At 45.4% G+C, this 23,953-nt stretch overlaps 4 protein-coding genes across 4 annotated transcripts; 3 read left to right on the plus strand and 1 right to left on the minus strand.

Moving 5' to 3' along the window:
- The first annotated feature begins 1,447 nt into the window (after positions 1 to 1,447).
- LOC128429433 (protein sidekick-1-like) lies at positions 1,448 to 6,726 on the plus strand. Its single transcript, XM_053415513.1, is given in 11 exon segments — positions 1,448 to 1,453; positions 1,606 to 1,792; positions 1,896 to 2,033; positions 2,136 to 2,257; positions 2,259 to 2,298; positions 2,404 to 2,529; positions 3,113 to 3,277; positions 3,723 to 3,860; positions 5,158 to 5,278; positions 5,441 to 5,570; positions 6,421 to 6,726. Coding segments are annotated over 11 exon segments (1,479 nt in total).
- A 2,326-nt stretch (positions 6,727 to 9,052) lies between these two features.
- Positions 9,053 to 14,608, plus strand: LOC128437370 (zinc finger protein 585B). The gene is made up of 2 exons (XM_053419495.1): positions 9,053 to 9,285; positions 9,971 to 14,608. The coding sequence occupies exon 2, from the start codon at positions 10,087 to 10,089 to the stop codon at positions 13,156 to 13,158; it is 3,072 nt and encodes a 1,023-aa protein (XP_053275470.1). The 5' UTR covers positions 9,053 to 9,285; positions 9,971 to 10,086; the 3' UTR covers positions 13,159 to 14,608.
- A 729-nt stretch (positions 14,609 to 15,337) lies between these two features.
- On the plus strand, positions 15,338 to 18,378 carry gpank1 (G patch domain and ankyrin repeats 1). The gene is made up of 4 exons (XM_053416808.1): positions 15,338 to 16,308; positions 16,390 to 16,531; positions 16,628 to 16,703; positions 17,229 to 18,378. Exons 1-4 carry the CDS (start codon positions 15,874 to 15,876, stop codon positions 17,668 to 17,670), a joined length of 1,095 nt encoding a protein of 364 aa, XP_053272783.1. The 5' UTR covers positions 15,338 to 15,873; the 3' UTR covers positions 17,671 to 18,378.
- On the minus strand, positions 18,064 to 23,429 carry LOC128430690 (cytochrome P450 3A56). Its single transcript, XM_053416807.1, has 14 exons — positions 23,271 to 23,429; positions 23,079 to 23,172; positions 22,901 to 22,953; positions 22,465 to 22,564; positions 21,232 to 21,345; positions 21,051 to 21,139; positions 20,687 to 20,829; positions 20,473 to 20,591; positions 20,296 to 20,371; positions 20,046 to 20,206; positions 19,893 to 19,960; positions 19,480 to 19,638; positions 18,638 to 18,800; positions 18,064 to 18,510 (listed from the first exon to the last, which is right to left on the minus strand). The coding sequence occupies exons 1-14, from the start codon at positions 23,399 to 23,401 to the stop codon at positions 18,403 to 18,405; spliced, it is 1,578 nt and encodes a 525-aa protein (XP_053272782.1). The 5' UTR covers positions 23,402 to 23,429; the 3' UTR covers positions 18,064 to 18,402.
- Between the last annotated feature and the right edge of the window lie 524 nt (positions 23,430 to 23,953).

Here is a 23,953-nt window from a genome sequence, read left to right on the forward strand (position 1 = left end):
GGGGGGGGGGGGGGGGGCAGAGTGTGGTCGAGAGCTTTTCAGGGAGGACTTCCATGTGCTTCACTCACACATTTCCTCTGACACACTGAAGCTTCAGATAGATTAGCCCCAGTGAGGAGAAGTCACGATACAGACTTCTCCCCTCCCTCTCTCCGTGGATTATCAGGCTGTGTACAAGACACTTTTATTCCTGAGTCATTTCTAATGCACGAGGCTCAACCACCTCTGTGACCTCACTGCTGGTGAGTATCAGATGCGGCTGCTTGGTTTGTGTGCGAGGAGTCGAGACAAGTTCTCATGTAAAAACCATCCTGGTCCCCCCCCCCCCCCGTGCTCTCAGCTGCTCTTTAAAACATGAATAGTTCATGTGGATGGAAATGTTTCCTCTCCGTTCTCTAAGTTCTCTTTCTTTTCCCATTGTTAAAAATTTAACCTTCCTTGACTTTCTCTGTTTCCAGTAACAGCCTCTGGAACTTTCTCACATCTGCTTCTTTTTCTTTTAAATATGTTTTAAGCCAAAACAGTGAGTCTGAAATGTCTTTTCTCTCAAATTACAAGTTCAGCGCTCTCTCTCTCTCTCTTTCTCTCTCTCTCTCTCTCTCTCTCTCTTCTCTCTCTCTCTCTCTCTCTCTCTCTCTCGCTCTCTCTCTCCACCAAGTCTCTCAATGAACGTGGAGCCTGAGGCAACTTCCTTCAGAGATCACAGAACCTCATTGGTCCTTAAAACACACGAGCAACAGGAGGCCGACTGCAGTTCACTCAGCGGCCACCAGGGTCATTAATAGACCGTGTTTTGTTTGTGTTATATATAGAAACTTCAGTAAAAAGATGAGAAGTAATTTATATAAGGTCATATATAAAATAAGAGGGACCATTATGAGCAGGAGACGAGCAGCTTTACTGCACCACACTGATTCTGATGCTGGATATGCATTTATATAGGCTGTTTACCGGCTGGGAGATATCTAGTATATTGCTCACCTGTTTGTTCTCATTATTTACAGCCTGCTCCATTAAAAGTGTGCGACCCTGACACAAAGTGGAAGTCACACATTCATGGTTTTTCTATAAGGTTTCATTTTTCTCAAAGTCAGTCACCGAGCACGTTTCTCAGCCACGTGAAATGGAACCAGTGATTGTGTTTGATCGTGAAAACACAGTTTTGTCTCCATTAAATTGTAAATATTCACCAGTTCAAGTATCTCATCCTACTGGGTTTAATAATCAGGTCCTTTGGTTCTATTTCAATTTACAGTGATCAACCTCAGTGCTTCTGTTCATAGTCAAGTCCAAGATTAGTGTGAGACATGGATGAGGAGAGGTCCTCTGGAGGTTCAACTCCTTTATGACCCCAGCAGTGGTATCGGTTCATCTACTTAACGCTTTGTGTTAAAGTGTCAACACCATCTAACCCCTTTATAACCAGCTTTGTCCTCCTAGTAAAACAATGCAGGTGCACTTGTTCTTTATGTGGATCAATATCTGACCTCAGGAGCAAAATGGACAAACATACACTTGGCAGAGGTGACGTGAGGGAGAGGAGAGAAACAGGAGAACGATGAAGAACAGAGTGGATAACGTGTGTTTGATTCCCTGTGTTGTTAGATCCACTACTGGGAGAGGGACAAGCAGAACCAGAGCGAGAAGGTGAAGGTGATTTTTGTCCCCGACACGCGTGTGCAGCTCACCAACCTGACCAGCTACACGCCCTACCAGGTGACCCTGACGGCCTTCAACACGGCAGGGGACGGCCCGCCCAGCGACCCCCGCGGGGCTCGGACCCTGCAGTCTGGTAGGGAGTGGGGTCAATGGTTCTGTTCCCTCAAAACCAAACTAACCACATGATCATCTGATGTTTGATCTATTCTCATTGGTCATTCTCCACGTGTCCTCAGCTCCCAGCCCGCCCAGCTACCTGTCCTTCTCCGAGGTGACGGGAGGAAGCGTCAACGTGTCCTGGGGAGCCCCCCTCACTCCTAATGGACAGATAGAGGGCTACAGGGTCGTCTACCAGCCCACAGCTCCAGTGCAAGGTATGAACACACACACACAGACACACACACACACACACACACAAACTCATGATAGGCAGGAGACTGACAGTTCTTTTAAATTGTGTGTTTGTGTGCGAGCAGGGGTGAGTAAAGTTGTGACGGTGGATGTGAAAGGCAGCTGGCAGCGATGGCTGAAGGTTCGAGACCTGGTCCAAGGGGCCACGTACACGTTCAGCGTCCAGGCGCTCACCGTCAGCCACGGCCCCCCCCGCCCAGACCAACATCACTGCTCAGCCTGTGCAAGGTAAGGAGGAACACAACTCCTGTGTATGTGTGTGTGTCACGTTTCCACTTGTTGTGATCATGTGAAGACATATTCATGTGTGTGTGTGTGTGTGTGACGTCACAGGCTCCCCTGGGTCTCCTGTGGAAATGTCCATCACCAAGACGTCCTCTGATCTGAACATCCACTGGTCGGAGGGAGACGTGGGAGCAGCCCCCGTCACTGGATACGTGATCGAGGCTCGGCCCTCAGGTGAGCTCCAGAGCAGACACACAGTCATTCATCTGTTTCTCCAGAAAAGCTCCAGCTCCACTTCCACACTGAAGCTGATGTAGAGCGGCTCTCGCTGGATTCATTCAGACCTGCTGTGAAAATCAAGTCAGCTGCAATTTTCTAATAAAGATTAGCAGAGGTGTAACACCGCGGGTGAGAGTGAGGAGGAGTGAGGAGGCTCAGCGGGATCATCCACTGGGGTTTAATTCTGCTCCTGATAATAACAATCATCACTGAAAAGTAATTTGATTTTAACATTTTGTTGAATCTGTCTCTCTCTCTCTCCCTCTCTCTCCCTTTCTCTCCCTCTCCCTTTCTCTCCCTCTCTCTCCCTTTCTCTCTCTCTCTCTCCCTCTCTCCCCCTCTCTCTCTCTTTCCCTCTCCCTCTCCCTCTCCCTCTCTCTCTCTCCCTCTCTCTCCCTCTCTCTCTCTATCTCCCTCTCTCTCCCCCTCTCTCTCTCCCCCTCTCTCCCTCTCTCTCCCTCTCCCTCTCTCTATCCCTCTCTCCCTCTCTCTCTCCCTCTATCCCTCTCCTTCCCTCCCTCTCTCTCTCTCCTTCCAGATGAGGGGGTGTGGGACTCCTTCATCAGACCCCTCCCCCCCAGCAGCCGGTCGGTGTCGGTACAGATGGAACGCCTCAGGTCTGGGATCAGCTACGAGTTCAGAGTCATCGCTGTTAATCGCTACGGTTATGGGCAGCCGAGTACAGCCTCTGCAGCTCTAGCTGGTAAACACACACACACACACACAAACACACACACACAGACACACACACACTGGAGGAGTTGGGTTAATGAACAGGCTGATCCCACTCGTCTGGCTGGGGCGTGACTGAAGGTTTACTCTGCTGGATTCGCTGCAGGAAGTTACACTGACTGTCGTGGTGTGCCTGTGGGTACGCTGCCATCTACAGGCAGAGACACACAACTACAACCACACAATCACGATACTGTTTAGAGTCTTCAATCCCAACATTCTTATATATCTGACTGTGTCTTTCCCACTAAAACAAAGCAGCAGTGCCTCAGTTCAGAGTCAGTCCTGTAAAAGTATATTTTACAAACTGGGAGGAGTATTTCTGCTCCTGTGGGACAAACCACAGCATCAAGGAGAAACCACAGAAGAAGAAAAGTGACCATTGGCCTGAACTGTGTCCCTCTCTCTGCCTGCAGCGCTGTCCGAGCGTCCGTTCTACGAGGAGTGGTGGTTCCTGCTGGTGATGGCCCTGGTGGGAATCATCCTCATACTGGTCCTGGTCTTCACGCTGCTGCTGCACGGACACAGCACCAAGTACAAGGCCTGTGGCACAGGTCTGTTGATCAGAGCTGAATTTTACCTGGAAAAATGAATATAAAAATGTGTTTAGTGCACATTTAAATTGTTTATTAAACTGTGAACCAGTTGCCTCATGACTCAAAGGCGACATTATAATGTAAAACACACATATGCAGATAGAGTAGCAGATACTTGAGCTGAGTACAGACACCCTATGTATTGATAACCCCCAACACAAACAAAAAACACACACACAAACATAGTCACTCACTCACTCGACTTCCAAGGTCTCACATCTCGTAGCGAAAAAAGAAAATATCTCCTCAATAAAAAACAGACCTCAGATCAGAGTTAAGTCTCTTCAGCTGCCTGAGTCGTGACAGTCCTGTAAATCTGAGTTACACTTTACGAGAAAGACTCACTCTCATCTCGGCTCCGACTAACGAACTAGAAGAACACTCAGCGATCGTCAAGGCCCAACACTCGTGAAACCAGGTTTAACTAGATGTGTATCTGGATCTGCTCCAGCTCCCACACACTCATAAACATCTGTCTCCTAAATATGTCAGATTGTTTCTCATCAAGATCCATGAATTACTCTGAGAAATCAATGAAAATGTTGAAAAGCATCTTGTAATGTTACAGGAAGTAGAAAAAGTGGCCTCGATCCTGATCTACACCAATAAGTGGAATCACTGAATCCCTCCAACAGTTTCTGTGATTATTAGTTTGGTAGTTTAATGCACTTTGGATTGACAGATGGATCGTGTAGAATTAAACTGATAAACCTTTATTTTAGACTTAGACTTTTACAATTATTCAAAGCTAAATATAAAGTTTAATCTTAAATAAGAACCATTTCAATCGATAAACCATTAAACACCTCGTTTGTGATTAAATAGATGTAAAAGCTCCAAAAATTAACAAATTCAGTGCTTTAATGATTTATATTATTTGACAATCCTGAAATGTATTTTATTCCTTATGTGAAGTGTCTCCCAGCCGCTCATCCGAAGCTCCGGCTCCTCGTGTTGATGCTTTTCTTCCTGTTTACGTCGCCTCCTCTCAGGCTTCCTGTCGCCTCCTCTCAGGCTTCCTGTCGCCTCCTCAGCAGCAGCCACTTTGTGTGTGTCCATGAAAATCTGGAAACACACAATGAGTCCTGATGAGCAACCTTTCCACAGTCGACACAGTTGTCGGTGCCTCAATGATGTCTAAGAGAGACAGATCATAAACAGCAGGAGGAACAACTTCTGGGACGTTTCTCAGCTGCCGTCCCTGAAAGTGTCTTTTAGTGTTTATCCTTCTGACTCCTCCTCTTTTCTCCTCCAGGGAAACACGTGTCCACGGCCGAGGAGTCGGTGACTCTGGACAACGGAGGGTTCACGGCTCTGGAGCTCAACAGCAGGACGCTCAACACCAAGAACTCCTTCCTGAAGAAGAACGGCACCAGGTGAGAGCTCACACACACACACACACACAAACACACACACACACACACACACACACACACACACACACACACACACACACACACACACACACAAGCTCATGGGTTTGATTGAAGGAGAAGATATATAACAGATTGTGTGTGTGTGTGTGTGTGTGTGTGCAGATCTCCTCCCAGGCCCAGTCCAGGTGGTCTTCACTACTCTGATGAGGACATCTGTAACAACTACAATGGAACCGCCCTCACAGAGAGCACCACGCTGACAGAGAAACCCAACGAGGTGTCGGAGTCAGAGGTACTGTCCATCTCTCTCTCTCTCTCTCTCTCTATCTATCTATCTATCTATCTATCTATCTATCTATCTATCTATCTATCCATCCATCTATATATCCATCTCTCTCTCTATATATCTGTCATCTATCTATCTATCTATCTATCTATCTATCTCTATCTATCTATATATCCATCTCTCTCTCTCCCTCTCTCTCTATCTATCTGTCATATCTCTCTCTCTCTCTCTCTCTCTCTCTCTGTCATCTCTCCCTAGTTCTCTCTATCTCTCTCTCTCTCCCTCTCTCTCTATCTCTCTTTCTCTCATCTCTCTCTCTCTATCTATGTATCTATCTATCTATCTCTCTATCTATCCATCTCTCTCTCTCTCCCTCTCTCTCTATCTATCTGTCATCTCTCTCTCTTTCTCTCTCTCCAATTCAGAGCCACACTATGTAACTTTTACTGAGCAACAGCGCCCTCTGCAGTCGGAGTGATTAAGTGTTTTTTTTAGTTGTTGAAAAAAGGGCTTATCAGTGAGTATTACTGTGTTTTATCAGTAATATGTTAATATGTGGTTTTCGTGAACCAACCCAGACTGGATAGTGAACCGATCACACCAGACCACATTCTGGGCTGAGCCGTCAAAGATCTGTCTCTCCCGTCTTTTATTCAACTTGTTCAAAATGTTGATGATAATGGTTTAAAAGTCTCTGCTTCAAGACTAAGGAAGTTTTCTAGATGTCCTCGAGTCCCGTCTGCCTCGAAATGACAAATAAAAAAAAACTTAAAGAAGATGAGATCTGTCCTATAGATAAACTGACCCCTGCTGTGTGTGTGTGTGTCTTTGTGTGTGTGTGTGTGTGTGTATCCAGTTAACGGACAGCGACTACGAGGACGAGCAGCCGAAGCACTCCTTCGTCAACCACTACATGAGCGACCCCACCTACTACAACTCGTGGAAGCGGCAGCCCAAAGGCCTCAAAGCCATCACCGCGCCGTTCGGCTACGAGGAGTGTGCCGCGGCCGAGACGGAGCCGTACTACCAGACCGTGGTCACCCAGCACAGCACGGGGGGGGCCTACACACCGACGGGACAGCCGGCGCACACGCACGTCAACCCCAACACCAACCCGCCGGGATCACGCACCCCCGTCACGGGGTTCTCCTCCTTCGTTTGACTCTAGAGACTCTAAAAAAAAACCCGCACAAAAGTGATACACACACACACACAAACACACACACACATGTACACAAAGGGAAAGAGGGGGGTGGGGGGCAGTGTGTGTTCGAGAGCTGACGGCTTCAGAGGAGAGGGGAGGACACGATGAGGAAGACGAGGGACGCCCCAAAGAACTAAACCCACACGTCTCACTCAGCTTCTCCCCTCGTTCACAAAGACCTTCACTGTGTGTGTGTGTGTGTCTCTCTCCTGCTCTTCTCCGTCACTGTGCTCACACATGCAGTCAATGTTTCCACACACACACACACTCTCACACACTCTCATGCCTACTTCAGAGACTCTCCCACGAGAGACGGACCAGCTTGTGTAAATGTGGAGGAGAGAATTCCACCTCGGACTCGGTGAACGTGGAATTTCTGCACAACGCTTCTTCTTCGGTTTCCTGTATTTACGCATAATTGCACAAATACACACACACACACACATCTGCATTTTCTTGTGCCCTGATTGGAGCAACTTGGAGAGAGGGAACTCAAAGAGTGAAGAATTATTCAAAAAGGGAAGCAGCAGCTTTCATGAACTGATTCATGTGCGACACAAACATTGAGCTGTCGACTTTAAACGACCACAACGCGGAGGAAGAGAAGACAAAAAAACAACACAACACAATGGAAAATCATCTTGTTTGATGAAGGACGCAGAGCGAGTGTTCTTCTGTTCAGGAATTCTCAGTGAGCGCGTTGTGTTGTTTCTGGGAGCGACGTGTGGGGTTTGTGTTGGAATAAATGAAAAAACATGTATTTTTTACCGTCTACTGCTGTTTAACCCCCCCCCCCACCCCCCACAGCCTACCCCAGGCCATAACGCTTGCACTGAGCCGTTGACCCCCCCCCCCCACATCTCATCTTTACCCTGCTGAGGTTTTTCATTTTTTACAAGTTTGAGCGTGCGTGTGCGTTTGAGTGTGACACGTGTGTACAAGCATGTGTGTGTGTGTGTGTGTGTGTGTGTGTGTGTGTGTGTGTATATATGGCCCCCGTTTGTCTCTCCGTCGTTTCAACGCTAAGCAAAGTGTGCCATTGTGTGTATGTTTGTATTTTTAAGATGGATTTTGTACAGGAAAAAAAACTTTTTACTGTCGTACGTAGCTCAGCCATGTTTGTGTAAATCAAAGCTAATGGTGGAAACGATGGATCAGCTGGGAGGAGGAGGAGGAGGAGGAGGAGGAGGAGGAGGAGGAGGAGGAGGAGGAGGAGTCATTTCACGAGCAGCTTTCAAATACACGTCAGCTGGAACAGGATTACAGGATATTTCACTCTTGGTCTCACAGTGGTTGGAGTTTGAACCCTCGGCTCCAGCGGCCGACCCACGTGTACGTTTCACTTTCCCTTCAACAGGATTCACCCGTCAGTTCCACTCATGTTGGATTTAGAGATTCTCCACACTCCCTCACTCTGTCACGCTTGTTTTTTCGAGTCCCATGCAGCGTGTGAATAAATGGTCATTGTTTAAACAGCGTGTCTGCGTGGTCTCTCTCTCTCTCTCGACTCGGCCACAGTGAACATCACTCTCTCCGTTACATCAGATGAATTAAAGATGGGCCTTAAACTGTCAGAAGCAGTGAACACCTTAAACCTCTGAGAGCGCTGCTGATGTCTGTAATTAAAGCAGAAGAAGAAGAAGAAGAAGCTCCATCAGCTGTTCTCTGGTCTTTATTCTCCATCAGTGTTTCAGTGTGTGTCTGATCTGTGTGATGCTTTTCCCTCAGTTGTGTATTTGCAGAATTCCTGATTGGTTGTGATACCATTGGAGGAAGCAGGAAGTCAACAAGAACTGACACAAAAAAAAAAAATTCTCTCATTTATTTTTTACACATTTTTATCTATTCAGGCCTCAAACTGTTAAACCTCATCAAATAATCTGAGAAGTCGGTTGATCTGATCTTTAATGAGTCGTTCAAATGTTACGGAAACACTGGAGTTAAACAAGATGTCCAACTGACCCAAACAATAATGATTAAAATAATATTAAACAAAACCAACCGAAATGCAAAATTATGCAATGACATAAATTGCAACACATATAGATGAAAAGTCAACACAAGGAATGAAAAAATTAATGAGACGCAAAATAGCTAAACATGCAACAAGACAGTTGTGTTGCCGTGTTTTGTCTCAGACGGTTTAGTTCCTGTAAATTATATCATTTCTACCCAATAATAACATTAATAAATATGTGTTCTCTCTTATTATTACATTATGTGTATTATGGTTAGACTCCCAGTCGGCAGGGGGCGCTGTGGGCAGCAGGGGTGGGATGTTGTGTCCGGTAGAGCGACAGTTATCATGGCGGATGTGTTTTTCACGTCGACTTCTGCAGCCCAGACGTTTGTGATGATTTAAAACCAACAATCGATCAATAAAACCGCATCACAGCAGCGAACTATTTCCTCTGAGACTAAACGACTGCAGCTCAGCAGAGTCGAAGCTGCCGCGTCACCGCTGTCTGCCTCGGTATCGATGCGCACACGTCGGGACTTGAGATCCAGTTTGGTTCGGTGAGTTCTTCCTCCTGCTCTTCTTCTTCTCCTCTTCTCCCTTTCCTCCTCCTCTTCTTGTTGTCTTCCTCTTCCTCTCCTCTCTTCTTCTTTTATTCCCCTTCCTACTCCATTTCTTCCTCTCCTCTCTTCTTCTCCCTGTCCTCCCCCTCTTCTTGCCGTCTTCCTCTTCCTCTCTTCTCTTCTTCTCCCTTTCTTCCTCCTACTCTTTTTGTCTTCCTCCTCTTCCTCTCTTCTATTCCCCTTCCTCTTCTTCTCCTCCTCCTCATCTCCTCTTCCTCTCTCTACTCCCCTTCCTCGTCCTCTTCTTCTCCAATTCCTCTTCTTCTCCCTTTCCTCCTCCTACTCTTCTCCCTTTCCTCCTCCTCCTCCTCTCCTCTTCCTCCTCCTCCTCTTCTCCCTTTCCTCCTCCTCCTCTCCTCTTCCTCTTGTTTGTTGTTTCAGATGAACCCGTTTTTCTGTTACAGCTGAAAACAAAATGTCTCTGTTTTAAAACAGGTTTAAAACACACTTTTTCCTGTTGTGTGTAGTTGTTGTGTGTGTTTCTTTGTGACCACACATTAGGTTGTTGTCGTGATCTTGAATGCAGCATTAAAAGTCAAAAGTATAAACTTTGTTTTTGAAACTAGATTAAATTCCTCACAGCGTTGATCCTGAACCACATGTTTCTGTTTCCCTTCCCCAGCTCCCTGAGCCTCTCCTGGGGGGGATGAGCCATCAGGAGCACACGGAGGATTTTCACCTCAGTAACAAGTCAAAGAGGAAATCACTTCCACTTTGTGAAAACAACACAAACTAACAATGGGCGACGTGATGGTCGAGGCTGAAGAGGAGGCGTTCAAACAGGAAGTGACCTCAGAGCCGCTTCCAGAGCCGCTGCTGATCATCCTCTCCCCACCTCCTCCTTTCCTACCGGCCCCCGGGCAGCCGACCATGTTCTGGCACAAGTGGCTTAAATCTTTCCACCGCTACCTGGAGGCGCTGGGCGAGCACCAGCTGGTGGACTCCAGTAAGTGCGACCTGTTACAGAACTGCCTCGGGCCGGAGGGGCAGCACGTCTTCACCTCGCTGATCCCCGGCGACACCACGTACGCCGAGGCCCTCTCGGTGCTGACGGGCTTCTTCACCGCCGATCAGACGGCTCAGATGTACCGACTGGAGTTCCACCACCGAGCCCAGATGCCCGGGGAGACCCTGGATCAGTTTGTGTCTGCGTTACAGGACCTGCTGTGGCGCTGTGACTTCGGAGACTCGCAAGAAAAACGGGTCCTGGATCAGCTGATTGCAAAAACCAGCTGCCCTGAGCTCAAAGAGAGGCTCCTGCTGGTGGAGGACACGCTGACCCTGGCTGAAGCGCTGCTAATCGGCAAAGAGGTGGAATCCGCTTTGAGCCAATCGGAGGGGTTTGGTTTTGATGAGGTCAGCGTGGCTATCGAGGACGAGCTGGACGTCCCCGTTCGGATCAAAGCCAAAAGAGGACGACCGAGGAAGGGCGAGAAAAGACCTGCAGCAAAACCACTCGTGATCAAAACCTCCAGAAAACCCTCGAGACGCAAAGACAACGAGAAACTTTATTATACTGATAACGATAAATGCAAAAGTTCTGCTCAGACGACTCCTGCTTGTGACGAACCCGGCGATGAAGGTGATATTGAAGCCTCGTCATCGTCACAGATGGTGAAGGAGGAAGCCTGCGACGACGACGATGATGATGATGATAACGATGAAGAGGAGGATGATGACTTTGTAGATTCCACAGCCAAACTCAAAGGGCCCTACTGCCCCTTCTGCACCGGCCGGCGCTTCAGAGACGCGAACAAGCTGGGCCGACACATGAGGACGCACACCAAGGAGAAACCCTTCAGCTGCCCCGTCTGCGCCCTGAGCTTCAGCCAGTCCTACCACATGACCCGACACCTGAGGAACCAGCACGGCGCCGGGCAGCACGTCTGCTCCACCTGCGGGGAAAGCTTGGGAAGCTTCGCCGAGTTGAAAAGTCACAAGAGGACGCACAACCAGACGCTGTCGTGTCCCGAGTGCGGCGAACAATTCACGAACCACGACACGCTGCGCAGCCACGTGCTGTCACATGACACGATCCAGGAACAGGCTTTAGAGCAGAGTGATGAAGCGATTGATCAAGTGACGGTCGACTCGAGTCCGATCAACGACAGTAACGACAGCATTGATGATGACGCTGCTGCCGACAACGATTCAGACTCTGGTTGTGTTGAGACTTCGGATAAAGGATGTGAAGTTGATATCAAGATGGAGGAAGACTCTGTGGCCATATGTGAAGACGGAGCCGGTAAGAAAGAAAGAGTCGCTTCGAAGGCGAAACCAAAAGGACACTTCTGTCCCCTCTGTGACGGCCGGCGCTTCAGGGGACCGAACAAACTCGCCAGACACATGAGGACGCACACGAAGGAGAAACCGTTCAGCTGTCCCGTCTGCGCCCTGACCTTCAGCCAGTCGTACCACATGACCCGACACGTGAGGAACCAGCACGGCTCGGGCAAGTACATCTGCTCTAAGTGTGGGAAAGGCTCCAGCAGCTGGCTGGAGCTGAAAACCCACAAGAAGACTCACGCAGGAGACGGCCTGAAGTGTCTCGCCTGCGATACACAGTTCAAGGAGAAGGCGGCGCTGGTGAGTCACCTCAAGCTGCACAAGAAGGTCCACACCAACCCTCGCAGCCTCATCTGCGGCGACTGCGGCAAAGTGTTTCGTCGGTTGTATCATTTGAAACGTCACATCAAGACCCACCGCAAGGCGGCCAGCAGCGAGAGCTTCACGTGCCCCGACTGCCACAAGAAGTTCTCCTTCCCAGAGGACTTGAACAAACACCTGGAGCTCCACGTGAAGGAGAACAACGGGACCTGTCCGAAATGTGACCAGACCTTCAGCAGTCCCGAGGAGCTGGAGACGCACATGGAGGTTCACGACAAGACCTACGCCTGCAGCACCTGCGGGAAGAAGTTCAAGGTGGAGTACGCGCTGAAGAAGCACGAGCAGGTTCACCAGAGCGAGCAGTATTATTGTTCGTTGTGCCGGAAGCGGTTCATCAAGCTGTCTCACTACAAGAGACACTTACTGGTCCACGAGCGGCGGGAATGTAAATGTCCGCACTGCGACAGCGTCTTTCTACAGGTCACGGCTCTGAAGTATCACCTGAGGACTCACAGCGAGGAGCGGCCGCACCAGTGCGTCTGCTGCATCGAGACCTTCGAGGTGGAGGAGGACCTGGAGCAGCACCGTCTCAAACACAGGAAGTACAAAAAGGAGAGGCCCTTCTCCTGCACCCGGTGCGACTCCGCCTTCCCCACGCTGGTGGCGCTGACGGAGCACATGAGCGAGCACGAGGGAGAGCTGCCCTCCAACTGTCCCGTCTGCGGCAAAACCTTCCTGAACAAGAAGAAGCTGGAGAAGCACCTGAGCATCCACTCGGGGGAGAGACCCCACCTCTGCTCCATCTGCGGCAACGGCTTCCCCTCCGCCGCCAGCCTCAAGCTGCACGTCACCATCCACACCGGGGAGAAGCCCTTCAAGTGCTCGCAGTGCGTCAAGAGCTTCCGGTCGTCCAGCGGCCTGCGGCTGCACGGCCGGCAGCACATGGAGGTGCGTCCCATCTACGAGTGTCCCGAGTGCGGCCGGACGTACGGACGCATGACGGAGCTGAAGATGCACCAGCGTTACCACACGGGGGACAAGCCGTACTCGTGCACCTGCTGCAGCAAGCGCTTTATCAGCAAGGACAAGCTGAACGTTCACATGAGGACACACACGGGGGAGAGGCCGTACTCCTGTCCCCACTGTGGACAGACATTCACACAGACCGGGGACAGAAACAGACACATCAGTAAATATCACTAGTTAGAATCCGACAGAGCTCCAGTGAGGCTTCAGCTTTGAATGGTTGGACCTGTGGTTCTGCATGTTTGTGTGTGTGTGGGTGTCATGACGAGTCAATTCAGAGAAAGTAAAAGACACCAAAATATGTGAAAAGCTCAACACTAGATTGTCATAACGGATTTCTGACAGATTTTTTGGTATTTTGTCCGTTTCATTTCAATTATTTTGAATGGCCCACTTTCGCTTAAAGGTTCAGTGTGTAGAGTTTAGTGACATCTAGTGGTGAAGTTGCATGTAGCAGCCGAACACCCCTCACTTCACACTCTCCTTCCACACATGAGAGAGAACCTGTGGAAGCCTTCACTTGTCGAGGCTGGGCCACTGTAAAAAAAAAACATGGCGGTCTCCATAAAGAGGACCCACTCCTGATATATGTGTATATATAAAGTATTTAAATATAAAAGGGGCCTTTCTAGGATAAAGACAATAACAATTCGTACACTTAGGATGAACACATCACATTATTTTATTCAAATTTCTGCCAATAGATTCCTTTCACCTAAATCTTACACACTGGACCTTTAATGCACACGTGGGCAAAACAATGTGAAACCAGAGCGGCACTCAGTCGAGCTCATGCCTCCGCCAAGGCTCCTTGGTCCCAGTCACACACTAATAAGTATAAGTCCACAAATTACACCTGATTTATTTCCCCTTCAAAGTCAGTGAATTATTCTCCTGGAAAACAGTGAAATGTCTTTTAAAAATGCTCCAAATTGAAATGTTCAAGAAAGTGGAAAAAATACTTATTTCGCCCACTGAGCCTCTAGGAGATCTGTTCAGTTGTTTGTTTGTAGTCGTGCTCACAAACAAACAAATCCTTGGTGAAGCTCTTTGCTGAACTGGTGTCAAACGACTTCTCGGAGCAGTACAAGCGTTTGTTGTCCCTGCAGCTTTGTGTGTCTGAACTTCAAGCCTGGACTCTCCTCAGTATCACTACATCACTGTTTAAACACAGAAGCTCTGCATGATGGTTTGGTCCGTGTTGTTCTCGCTCACTCTCCGCTGAGCCGGGTGCATTCAGCCTTTTTTCTCATTCAAGCATCATAAGCTTGTTTTTTACTCTCTCACACACGTCTCTCTGTCCCTCGTGGATTCAGTCTGGAATCGATCAGTCGCTCACATGGACACAAATGACACTAAAAACAATAAAAAACTGACTCTACTCGCTTCATCCTGCAAAAAGCAGCTGAATCTGCTGTTTTCCAGCTCAAGGGCAGCGAAGGTCAAACAGTAACAAGACTTAAGAGATCTCAGTTCATTCTCTCTCTGCCCGTGCCTCTGTATGTGTTGTTACGCTGTCATGTTTATTTCCTCTTTTTATATGTTTCGTTTTTCAGGCTCCTGTGTAACCAAGCATTATTATCCCTGTTTAGAAAAGTGCCATAATAATAAAACTATTATTCCACTAGTACATGTAAGAGGGATTTTTTTTAACAATCTTTGTAAAAGGTTCAAAAGCTTTTGATTCAAAGGTAAAGTCAATGAGAGTTAATATTAAAACATGTGAATCTCACAACAGAAAAGTCAAAAGATTATTTTATGATATATTTATGAATAGGAATCAACTTACTGCATCATATCCCCAATTAAATGGCGACAAAATTAGAAGCCAATCAGAAGCTATATCTGCATTTAGTTGGCACAGTTGCAAAGTTTATTACAGAATGTTTATTCTAATTTTACAAACATTTTCCCGGTCTTCAACATAAGAGATAATACGTAAACACCAAAAATAGAAAAGACGAGTGAAATCCAAAAATCACATGACATACAGAACTTTTCTACGTCTGTAAACTGATTTAATAATATGTGATAATGTTTGGTTTCTGTTCAATTAATACAGCATATTTAAAAACAATAAACAGATTAAAAAAAGACAGTATGGATACTAACAGCTGCATCACATGTATGATCACAAAATGAATATATTGTGATCATCAGGTCGTTTTACACTGTTTTTTTATAGTTTATTATTTTACTGACTATATTGTTAAGTTTTAATAATTTCATAATTAATATCAATTAGCCAATTTTACCTTTGGTTATAAGTCAAAACATTTGATTTATTTATAAAGCACTAGTTGAACAGAGGTAGGTGACCGCCAGTCCGACAGGGGGCAGCACTGCCCTACTCACTCATATACCCGTGACGTACGTTTCCTGTTTACAAACAGAGGAAGACAGGGCAACTTTACCCTGAAGCAACGAACCCGTTATTTACGACATTAATCGTGTTTCTCTCACTTTGCGTCTTTATCAGGATCCTCGTCTGAAGCGTCTTTGGTGATGTTGACGAACCGAAACCTTTAGCTCAACGCAAACGAGCCGTCGTGCCTCTATTTATATAAAGCTAATGCTAAAGCTAACCGAGGCTAGCTGAATGCTAAGTGTTAGCCAAGGGATTATGTGGGTTAAATGGTGTTTTAATATATAATACATGGATAAATTATATTATGATTCTTAAATTAACCCGCTAGCTACCTGGCTAAGTTAATAAGTATTTCCTAAACATGGTATTTGTGGCTTCTAACGTGCTGGACGCTACTAGACGTTTCAAATCTGACGTTTCACATTGTTTGCGACTATAGCAAGAGCAGTGTCCTAACCTGGAAAGGGACGTCGTCACTGGGACGGAATTTCTATGAAACACCGGTGAAACTAGGATCTCTCCTCATGGCTACTTTCGGGTTCACTCCTGCCAGTGAGCAGGATTTCTTCTGCGCTGAGACGATGGGTCAGTCCAGCTCTAAAACGAACTGTGTGATCACCGGGGAAGAGGCCAGGCAGTTCTACGAGAACTTAACCAAAGAAGGTGCTCGAGGAAAAGAAGCATCAAAGAGTGTCCGCAGACAAACCCGAGAGTCCAACAGAAGAGCCCGGAGGAGAGACAGGGCTGCGGAGACGCATCAGAACCAACAAACCAGTTCAAGAGTGGAAAGACAGACTGGGAGAGGAAGTGGAGACTCCCACAGGAGAGAGACGCCATCGAGCAGCAACTCAGAGGGATCCACGGAGCTCCTGGGACTCAGGTTCCTGCGCTGTGCCAACGAGGGGGACGTCCCTGCCCTCAGAGACCTGCTCTCCAGGGGGGTGGACATAAACTTCCAGGTGTGATACTCGCAGCTCTGTGTCTCTTGTCATGTGAAATCTGTTAAAATTGTGTTAACCTCATGAGTTTGTGTTCTCCAGGATTCGTACTTCTGGACGGCGATGATGTGTGCGAGCTGGTCTGGACAGAGAGCTGCGGTGAGGCTGCTGCTGACACAGGGAGCCGCCTGGGTGGGGGTGGTCGACACACGGGGAAGGGATGCCAAAGACCTGGCAATGGAAGGTAGAACCATGCAGCTCGTCTAACCCATATAACTATAACCCTATGTTTGTCTTGACTGTGTAATTGATCTCATCCATGACTTTACGTTTTCCTCAGCTGGCCACCGTGACGTGCTAGAGGAGTTGGCGAGCTACGGGAGAAGTGCTCAGGAAGACACTGAGTTGGGTGGCAGGTTAGAAATCTCACAGCTTTATATTGTTTCAAACAAAGATTAAAATTAAAGCCTGTGCAATAGACAAAGATTAAAATCTTTTGACTAAACTTGATCAACTTTCTGTATAAGACAATTTAATCCAGCAGCACCACAAACTACAAAACAAATCTGGCATCCACTACCTGTTCTGGTTTCTCTTCAAAATAAAATGGAGTCTTCTTGGAACCACACATCATCCTTCCAACCAGTTTCATTGTAATGTGTCCAGTAGTTTGTACTGGAGTGAAAACATAACCTCTTTGCGTAACTACAGCAGAGCTTCGACTTAGAAGTATGAGTGTTATTGTGATGAAGTTCAAATTGTCATCAAAATAATATCAGAAGGAGACAAGAGCATTTTGTCCCTCATCAATATCAGGAGAGGATCTTTGATGGCCAAAATGATCAAAGGGACCGAGAACAGAAAACTCTGTGTTTAAGTACATTTAAAATATTGATCTGAGTGACACTTAAACCTTTTGAATGATATTTGTTTGTCCCCAGTTCCTTTCAGGCTCAGTGGTGTGACGTGTGTTGCAACCAGTACAGCAGCAGCCTGTCGTCTCATCTCTCCTCCACTCTGCACCAGTTCAGTGTGCGGCATCCTCCCCCCACCCCACTCTACTGTCTCCCCGCCTCCAGCAACAGCTACAAGATGATGCTCCGCTGTGGCTGGAAACCAGGGTCAGGACTGGGCCCAGAGGGGGAGGGGCCCCAGCAGCCAGTGCCAACTGTGCTGAAGAGGGACCATGAAGGTCTGGGCTTCGGACACATGAGAAGAGCCAAAGTTACACACTTCCAAGCCCGGGACCGTGACGCTATCAAACCACCATTCAAGCATCTACAGGAGAGAAAAGAAAAAGGGAGGAGGAAGGAAGAAAGTAGCAGAAAAGAGCAAAGGGATAAAGAGTGGGAGAAAGATTTCCGTGCCTCTTTTAATTATTGACATCTGCTCACCAGGATTTTCCCTCTCCCACCTATTTAACTGAAAGTACTTCAAAAACATGAGACCCACCCTCACTAAGCAGACGGGACGATTTAATCGACACTATCTCTGACCTGAGATTCATCTTTGACCTGAGATTCATCTCTTTAAGAAAAGATGTTTGTGTTTGTTTACTGTGACAATGTTTGTAAATCTACCAGAAGTTTTTTTTTTCACATGGAGCATAATATAAATACCTTGACTCTACCTCCAAGCTTATCCTCGGTCAATCAGTTGTGGTTATGCCTGCAGGTTATACATTCGCCAAATGTGTCATTGTGTTTATATTACTAAATATGGATGGTTACCATTGACCCACAAAGACAAACAAACATGACAGAGACCACTGAAATGTTCATGACGTGGGAAAGGAAGGTTTATTTAGTGTCAGAAGATTATGTTTTGTTATTATATTTACTCTTTCTCCTCAAGTCGGCGTCAGTCGACCACCAGTTCTACTCGGACTTTACATTTGGTAAACAACATATTTGCATCATTCAAAATATGTAAATTATTTGATGTATTCTGTATTTCGCATAAAACGACATGATACAAAAATCAACACGATCACTATTATTGGTTTACATAAGATTTCAATTTTCTGATGAAAACGATCATAGTGTGTGTGTGCGGCATTGTCAATAAATTAAGAGGATAATTCAGTCTTGAGGGACGTGTCTCTCTTTGTCCTTCCTAGTTGCACATGTCCACATGTTCGTAGGAGTCGGAACGTGGCACCAGCTTCAGTTTAATTGGTTTTAATGGTCCAAGGAGGCCTTGAGGATCCATCTGCAAGGGGATCTGTGGAATCAGCAAACTCACTTCAGGATCTTCTGGCTGTCACTTGTTAGATGTCATATTATACAAGAATTATAAAACAATCCTGTCGATCATGACCAGGCATATTTGTAAACCTGAATATAATCACCTCTGTCTCCTCGCAGACTGAGAAGCTGTAGTTCTGCAAAATTTCCACCAAAGCCAGTTTAACTATGATCTTAGCAAACCGCATGCCCACGCAGTTCCGAGGCCCGAGGCCGAATGGCAGGAAAGCGTATGGGTTGATGTTCTGCTTGTTCTCTTTGCTAAACCTAGAAAACAAGAGGACAGCAGCAAGTGAAAAATAAGTCAAACATTTATAATAGTCTAAATTGTCATTCTTCAACCAGCACTTGATTACATCACTCATTTCATTGATTTTGCCTATTTGTGAAGTTAAAATGATTTTTATTTGAAAATCAATGTTTAAACTATTTATGAACCATAATATTAATTTGAATGGCTCTCATTACAGTTCATACCTTTGCCAAGGCCTTACAGTTCTCTTTGAGCCAATCAAAGCATGTGCACACTCATACTGTAGATACAGCTCTATAACCATTCACCAGAGCATAGGCTGTGGCTGAGGAGTAGAGCGGTCGTCCTCCAACCAGAAGGTTGGCAGTTCAATTCTAGTCTTCCCCAGCTGAAGTGTCCTTGGGCAAGAGGCTGACTCTAAAAAAGTACTAGTAGTGCTTTAAGTTGTCATCAAGACTAGAAAAGCGCTAAATAATAAACATATAATATATAAAGACATACAACATATAATGAAATAACAGTGACATTGTATCCTTCCTCTCAAAAAACTTAAACGATACCTTGATTATTTCCATTTTGTTGTAGCTCGTTAACAACAGCGATAAGTCATGTCATCCGATAAGTCATTTTCTAACTGTGCTATGGATAATCTTTCCAAATCAATCCTCGTGGACAAGTCACAAACTTAAGCACCTGTCAGGTTTGAACTCCTCGGGCTCGGGCCACAGCTCGGGGTCGCGGTGCAGAGCGTAGACGGGGATCGTAACTAGCATGCCCTTCGGGATTATGATTCCATTGATCTTGATCGTTTCTTTGGCCTCTCGCTCGAGACGTGCGCCCGGAGGGTAGAGCCTGTTGACAAAATGATCATGTTTTTGAAGGTTCAGTGTGCAGTATGTAGTGACCTCTAGTGGTGAAGTGTCATGTTGCACCTGATTACCCCTCCCCCCCCCCCCCCCCCCCCCTTAGAAACATGAAAAAAAAAACCTGTGGTAACTTCAGTTTTCACAAAAACTCAAAAGATAATTGTAAGAATTCTTGATTTGGAAATCTTATTTTTTTTGGTGAGATGATGAATCAGTTGAGATCCGAGAAACGCTGTTCACCTCAGACTCTCGTTGATCACACACTCTAAGTACTCCATCTGCATCAGGGCTTCATACTGGACCTGACCCTGGGGGGGGGGGGTTACAACAATCAGTTGAAACACAATCATGATTTATGAAACAACGTCACAAACCAGACCCCTTGATTTCTACCTTGTTTGGGAACGTCTCGTCGATCTCCTTCTGCAGATGTTTCATGGCCTCGGGGTTTTGGGCCAGATTGTAGGCCAAGAAGCTGAGAGCAGAGTTGCTTGTCTCCAAACCAGCATTCAAGAACAATATACCCTGAGAACTAATCTCATGATCATTGAGACCTGTCACACCGGAACGGAGAAGAAAGGCTTGACAGGTTTCATACATTTCTGTGTATGTGTGACTAATGTAATGTGATTTGTCAGATTACCCTTATTCTGCTTCTCTCTTCTGGATTCACTGACTGTCTGTGAGTCGATCATCTGCTGAAGGATGTCTCGTGAATCCTGAAAACAGGTAAGAGATCATTTATTCAGCTATCTCTACATTTTATAACAATATAAGCTTGTGTTTACTATAGTGGAATATTTGATCTTTATGTTTCAACCTGGCCATCGCGCTCTGCTCGGATCTTCTCCACAGCCGCTCTCAAGTAAGATGAGGACGTCTTGTTGAATATAGACAAACCGAACAGCTCCAAGAGAGGAACAAGGAAGGGGAAGAATCCTGAGAAAAAGGGGTAAAATCAAACACCATTATAGTCACAGAACATACCTGTCAACGTGAAGAAAAACTGTAGTTTAATAAAAGCGTTGAAGAACCATGGCATATGAAAAGGAGGATGGAAAGTCTAAACAGCTTTGAGCTGTGGATGAAGATGGGACTCGAGGGGTTGTTGATGGAGTCCACGTCCACGCTGAACGCACAACTCGCGATCGCATCCAGACTGTAGGGGGCAAAGACGCTGAAACACACACACATCAAATCATCATTAGTTTGGTGAAACCAGTGGATTGTGTTAAGGTTTTCTCAGCAGCATCTTCTTAGTAACTATATTAAGTATAGTCCTCTGGGTTCAAAATATGTTCCTGACGTTATTCAGGGTTTATGTCATTCACTTATTTTAGTATAAACACATATATACACTGAAATCTGTACAACTGTAAATAGGACGGCACCACGTACCTCTTTAATTCAATAACTTCATCATTGTCCACCTTGAGCCGCAGCCTGTCCGCCATTTTGCGGGAATGATGTCTCACGATGCTAAACATCTTAAACAGAGCGAAACAGTGCAAAGCTAAAAACACTCAATCTGCCCAAATGTGAATTGAAAGAACATATCAGCAAGACACAGAACTCTCACCTCTTTCAAACGCCCAGAGGAGAACGTGGGGGACAGGGTGTTACGAATCCGTCTCCAGTCATCGCCCATAGAAAAGAAAAGAGTGTCGTACAGTTCTCCGATCGACGGGAAGATCTGATGGGGCATAATCATCATGTGGGAATATATATGTGTGATTAATGTTCTATGTTTCTGTTCATAGTGGAGGCAAAGAATCACTACCATTAGCATAACTTCCAGTACCACAGTACTACAGTTCAATTCCAATCTATTATCCACTGCATGGAATTCTATATTTTATCTAATTCAAACGCTTATTTTCCGTGTATCCCAAAAGTCTTAGAGCTCCATTGTTTCCCGTAAACAATTTAAGAAACACAATCGCGTTCCCCACATCACATGTTCCTTCATTATCGTGAGGATGGGCACGATTTTTTTATTATTATTTCCAGTACATCCCACATTCTACTGCTGCCATAAAATATGTGTTAAAACAATAAAATATATAATGAAACAAACGTTTTACTCCTGAATGAGTAACATCTGCTAGAAGGACGAGCCCAGATATTATTCCGCCTTTTTTATTTAAAACTATTGATGTAAGAAAATATAAAGCAAGTATATCGTACTGGTAATGGTGGATCCTGTGTCGCGTTGGCATCAGAAAATGGAGGTGGGCCAGGACCGAGGCGACTCCTGATGATGGATCCTAATAAGCAGCAGTGGACAATGACTGTGGACTATAGTGGATCTGATCTGGATGGTGGATCATGATCCTGCTGGTTGCTGACCATAGACTATGATTGCAGCAGGACTGCTTGACATATAGTATTGAAGTTATCCTTCAAAAATGTTTACCATGATCAATGCTGCTAAAAACTTAAATCTTGATGATGTTTTCCTACACGTGGCATCTATTGTACTTCTGTCCGTCCTGGGAGAGGGATCCTCACATGTGTCTCTCTGAGGTTTCTATGTAATTTTTACCTGTTAAAAGGGTTTCAGTATTTTTTCCTTACTCTTGCTGAGGGTTAAGGACAGAGGATGTCACACCATGTTAAAGCCCAATGAGACGAACTGTGATTTGTGAATATGGGCTATACAAATAAAATTTGATTGATGATTGATATAAACTGGTTGTCATGAGTCCGGCCTGCAGGTGTTGTTACTCTGCTGGATATCAGAGGATCTGTATTTTGGACTTTACTGGTATTTGTTTAAGTCTAATATAAATATTGTGTAACGTGTTCTCACCCTCCGGTTGATAAAGTAGGTGAAGCACTCCTTCACCAGGATGGTTTTCAACATGTCAGGATCCATCACAGCCAACATGGGCCTCTTGAACTCATACATGCTGGACATTCACACAGACACACAGGGCATAAGTGTAAAGGGTCAAAGGTCCAAACAGATTGTTTCATTAAACATTAAATACGGATGGAATGCTTGCTGTTATGCAACAGAGTAGTAGAGCCATATCGAAGAAAAATATATTTGGAGATAAAGTCATAATTTGAAAGAGAAAAAAAAGTTTTAATAGGAAATAGTCGTTAAGTTGTAAATTTACTTTACTTCCGTATCTGACTCTCTAGTTTAGAATGTTCCCTCTAGAGCACTGAGATCATATAAATCTATAAAAGGTTGAACAACAGCCCGAAGAAAATCAGAGAGGCCGTTGTGGCAGACTCACCCCCACACTCTCCCATACTTCTTAGCACACTCGACATCATCTAAGTAAGGAACCTGATAACAAAGATCCCATAAAGATGATGTATTATTAACATGCATATTTATCTCAATCATTAATTGTATTTCTTAAAAGGTCAATCATTTTAAATTAGAGAATTACAAGTCAAGGATTCACATACTTTGTTATACCGGCCAACTGTGCCCATGAACAACCTTGGTTTGGGACCAGGGATCCCCATCTTCTCAAACACTCCATAACTCGAGTAGCCGTACCTTTGTAGAACAAGTAGAGAATTAGTTTCCTTAAAAGTCACATATTGTTAATCAGACATCAGAAGTCATTTTGATTGGAACCAGTCTTTGATCCTTACAAGACAAACAAGCAGATGGACGTGATCAGTAGAATCCATGTTTCTAAAGAGAAGAAGGGAAGAAAGCCCATGACTCTGTCCAGCTCGTCCAGGTTGTGGTGATTTCGGTTTACACTGAACTCTGACAGCATTTCAAGGAGGGCGGACTCTTGTAGTTGTGCGACACAATAATTTAACCCCTAACCTCCTGGTTCCTGCTGGGCAACGAAATAACCTGGATGAAGGACGCAAGAGCACATGTGCTTCTGCCATCGATACATCAGAAACTTTAACAGAGTCTCAGGAGCATACGGTGGGAATAAGGTCGTAATATTAAAGAAATGAGTCACAATTAAGGAGATAGTTATAATTTAATGATACAAAAATCGAAATATTAGAGGAGTAAAGTAAAAAAATAATCTAAATCTTTTAATTTGATTGTAATTGTAATCTAGTTTAATGTTATGACAATAAAGTCATAATTTAATCAGGAAAAAATCACATGATAATAAAGTAATGATTTAATGAGAAATTTAATGTTACGAGAATAAAGTCAGAATTTAATGAAAAATCCTACAAATTACAACAATAAAGTCAGAATTTAATGAGATGAAATCACAATATGAGAATTAAGTTGTGATTTAATGAAGAAAATCATAATATTACAGTTGTGTCTGTTTTGTTCCTGTTTAAAGCTTTTGTTG

The sequence above is a fragment of the Pleuronectes platessa genome, chromosome 3 (genome assembly GCF_947347685.1).
Source record: "Pleuronectes platessa chromosome 3, fPlePla1.1, whole genome shotgun sequence".
NCBI lineage: Eukaryota > Metazoa > Chordata > Actinopteri > Pleuronectiformes > Pleuronectidae > Pleuronectes > Pleuronectes platessa.

Excerpts from the sequence above, each read along its gene's own strand:
- gpank1 (XM_053416808.1), top strand. The coding sequence starts at position 15,874 with ATGGCTACTTTCGGGTTCACTCCTGCCAGTGAGCAGGATTTCTTCTGC. Across the intron at positions 16,532-16,627 it reads CAAAGACCTGGCAATGGAAG|CTGGCCACCGTGACGTGCTA; the intron begins GTAGAACCATGC and ends CGTTTTCCTCAG. Across the intron at positions 16,704-17,228 it reads GACACTGAGTTGGGTGGCAG|TTCCTTTCAGGCTCAGTGGT; the intron begins GTTAGAAATCTC and ends GTTTGTCCCCAG.
- LOC128430690 (XM_053416807.1), bottom strand. The coding sequence starts at position 23,401 with ATGCTGTCAGAGTTCAGTGTAAACCGAAATCACCACAACCTGGACGAG. Across the intron at positions 21,140-21,231 it reads CCTCTGGGCGTTTGAAAGAG|ATGTTTAGCATCGTGAGACA; the intron begins GTGAGAGTTCTG and ends GCTCTGTTTAAG. Across the intron at positions 18,801-19,479 it reads GAGGAGTTCAAACCTGACAG|GTTTAGCAAAGAGAACAAGC; the intron begins GTGCTTAAGTTT and ends CTTGTTTTCTAG.
- LOC128437370 (XM_053419495.1), top strand. The coding sequence starts at position 10,087 with ATGGGCGACGTGATGGTCGAGGCTGAAGAGGAGGCGTTCAAACAGGAA.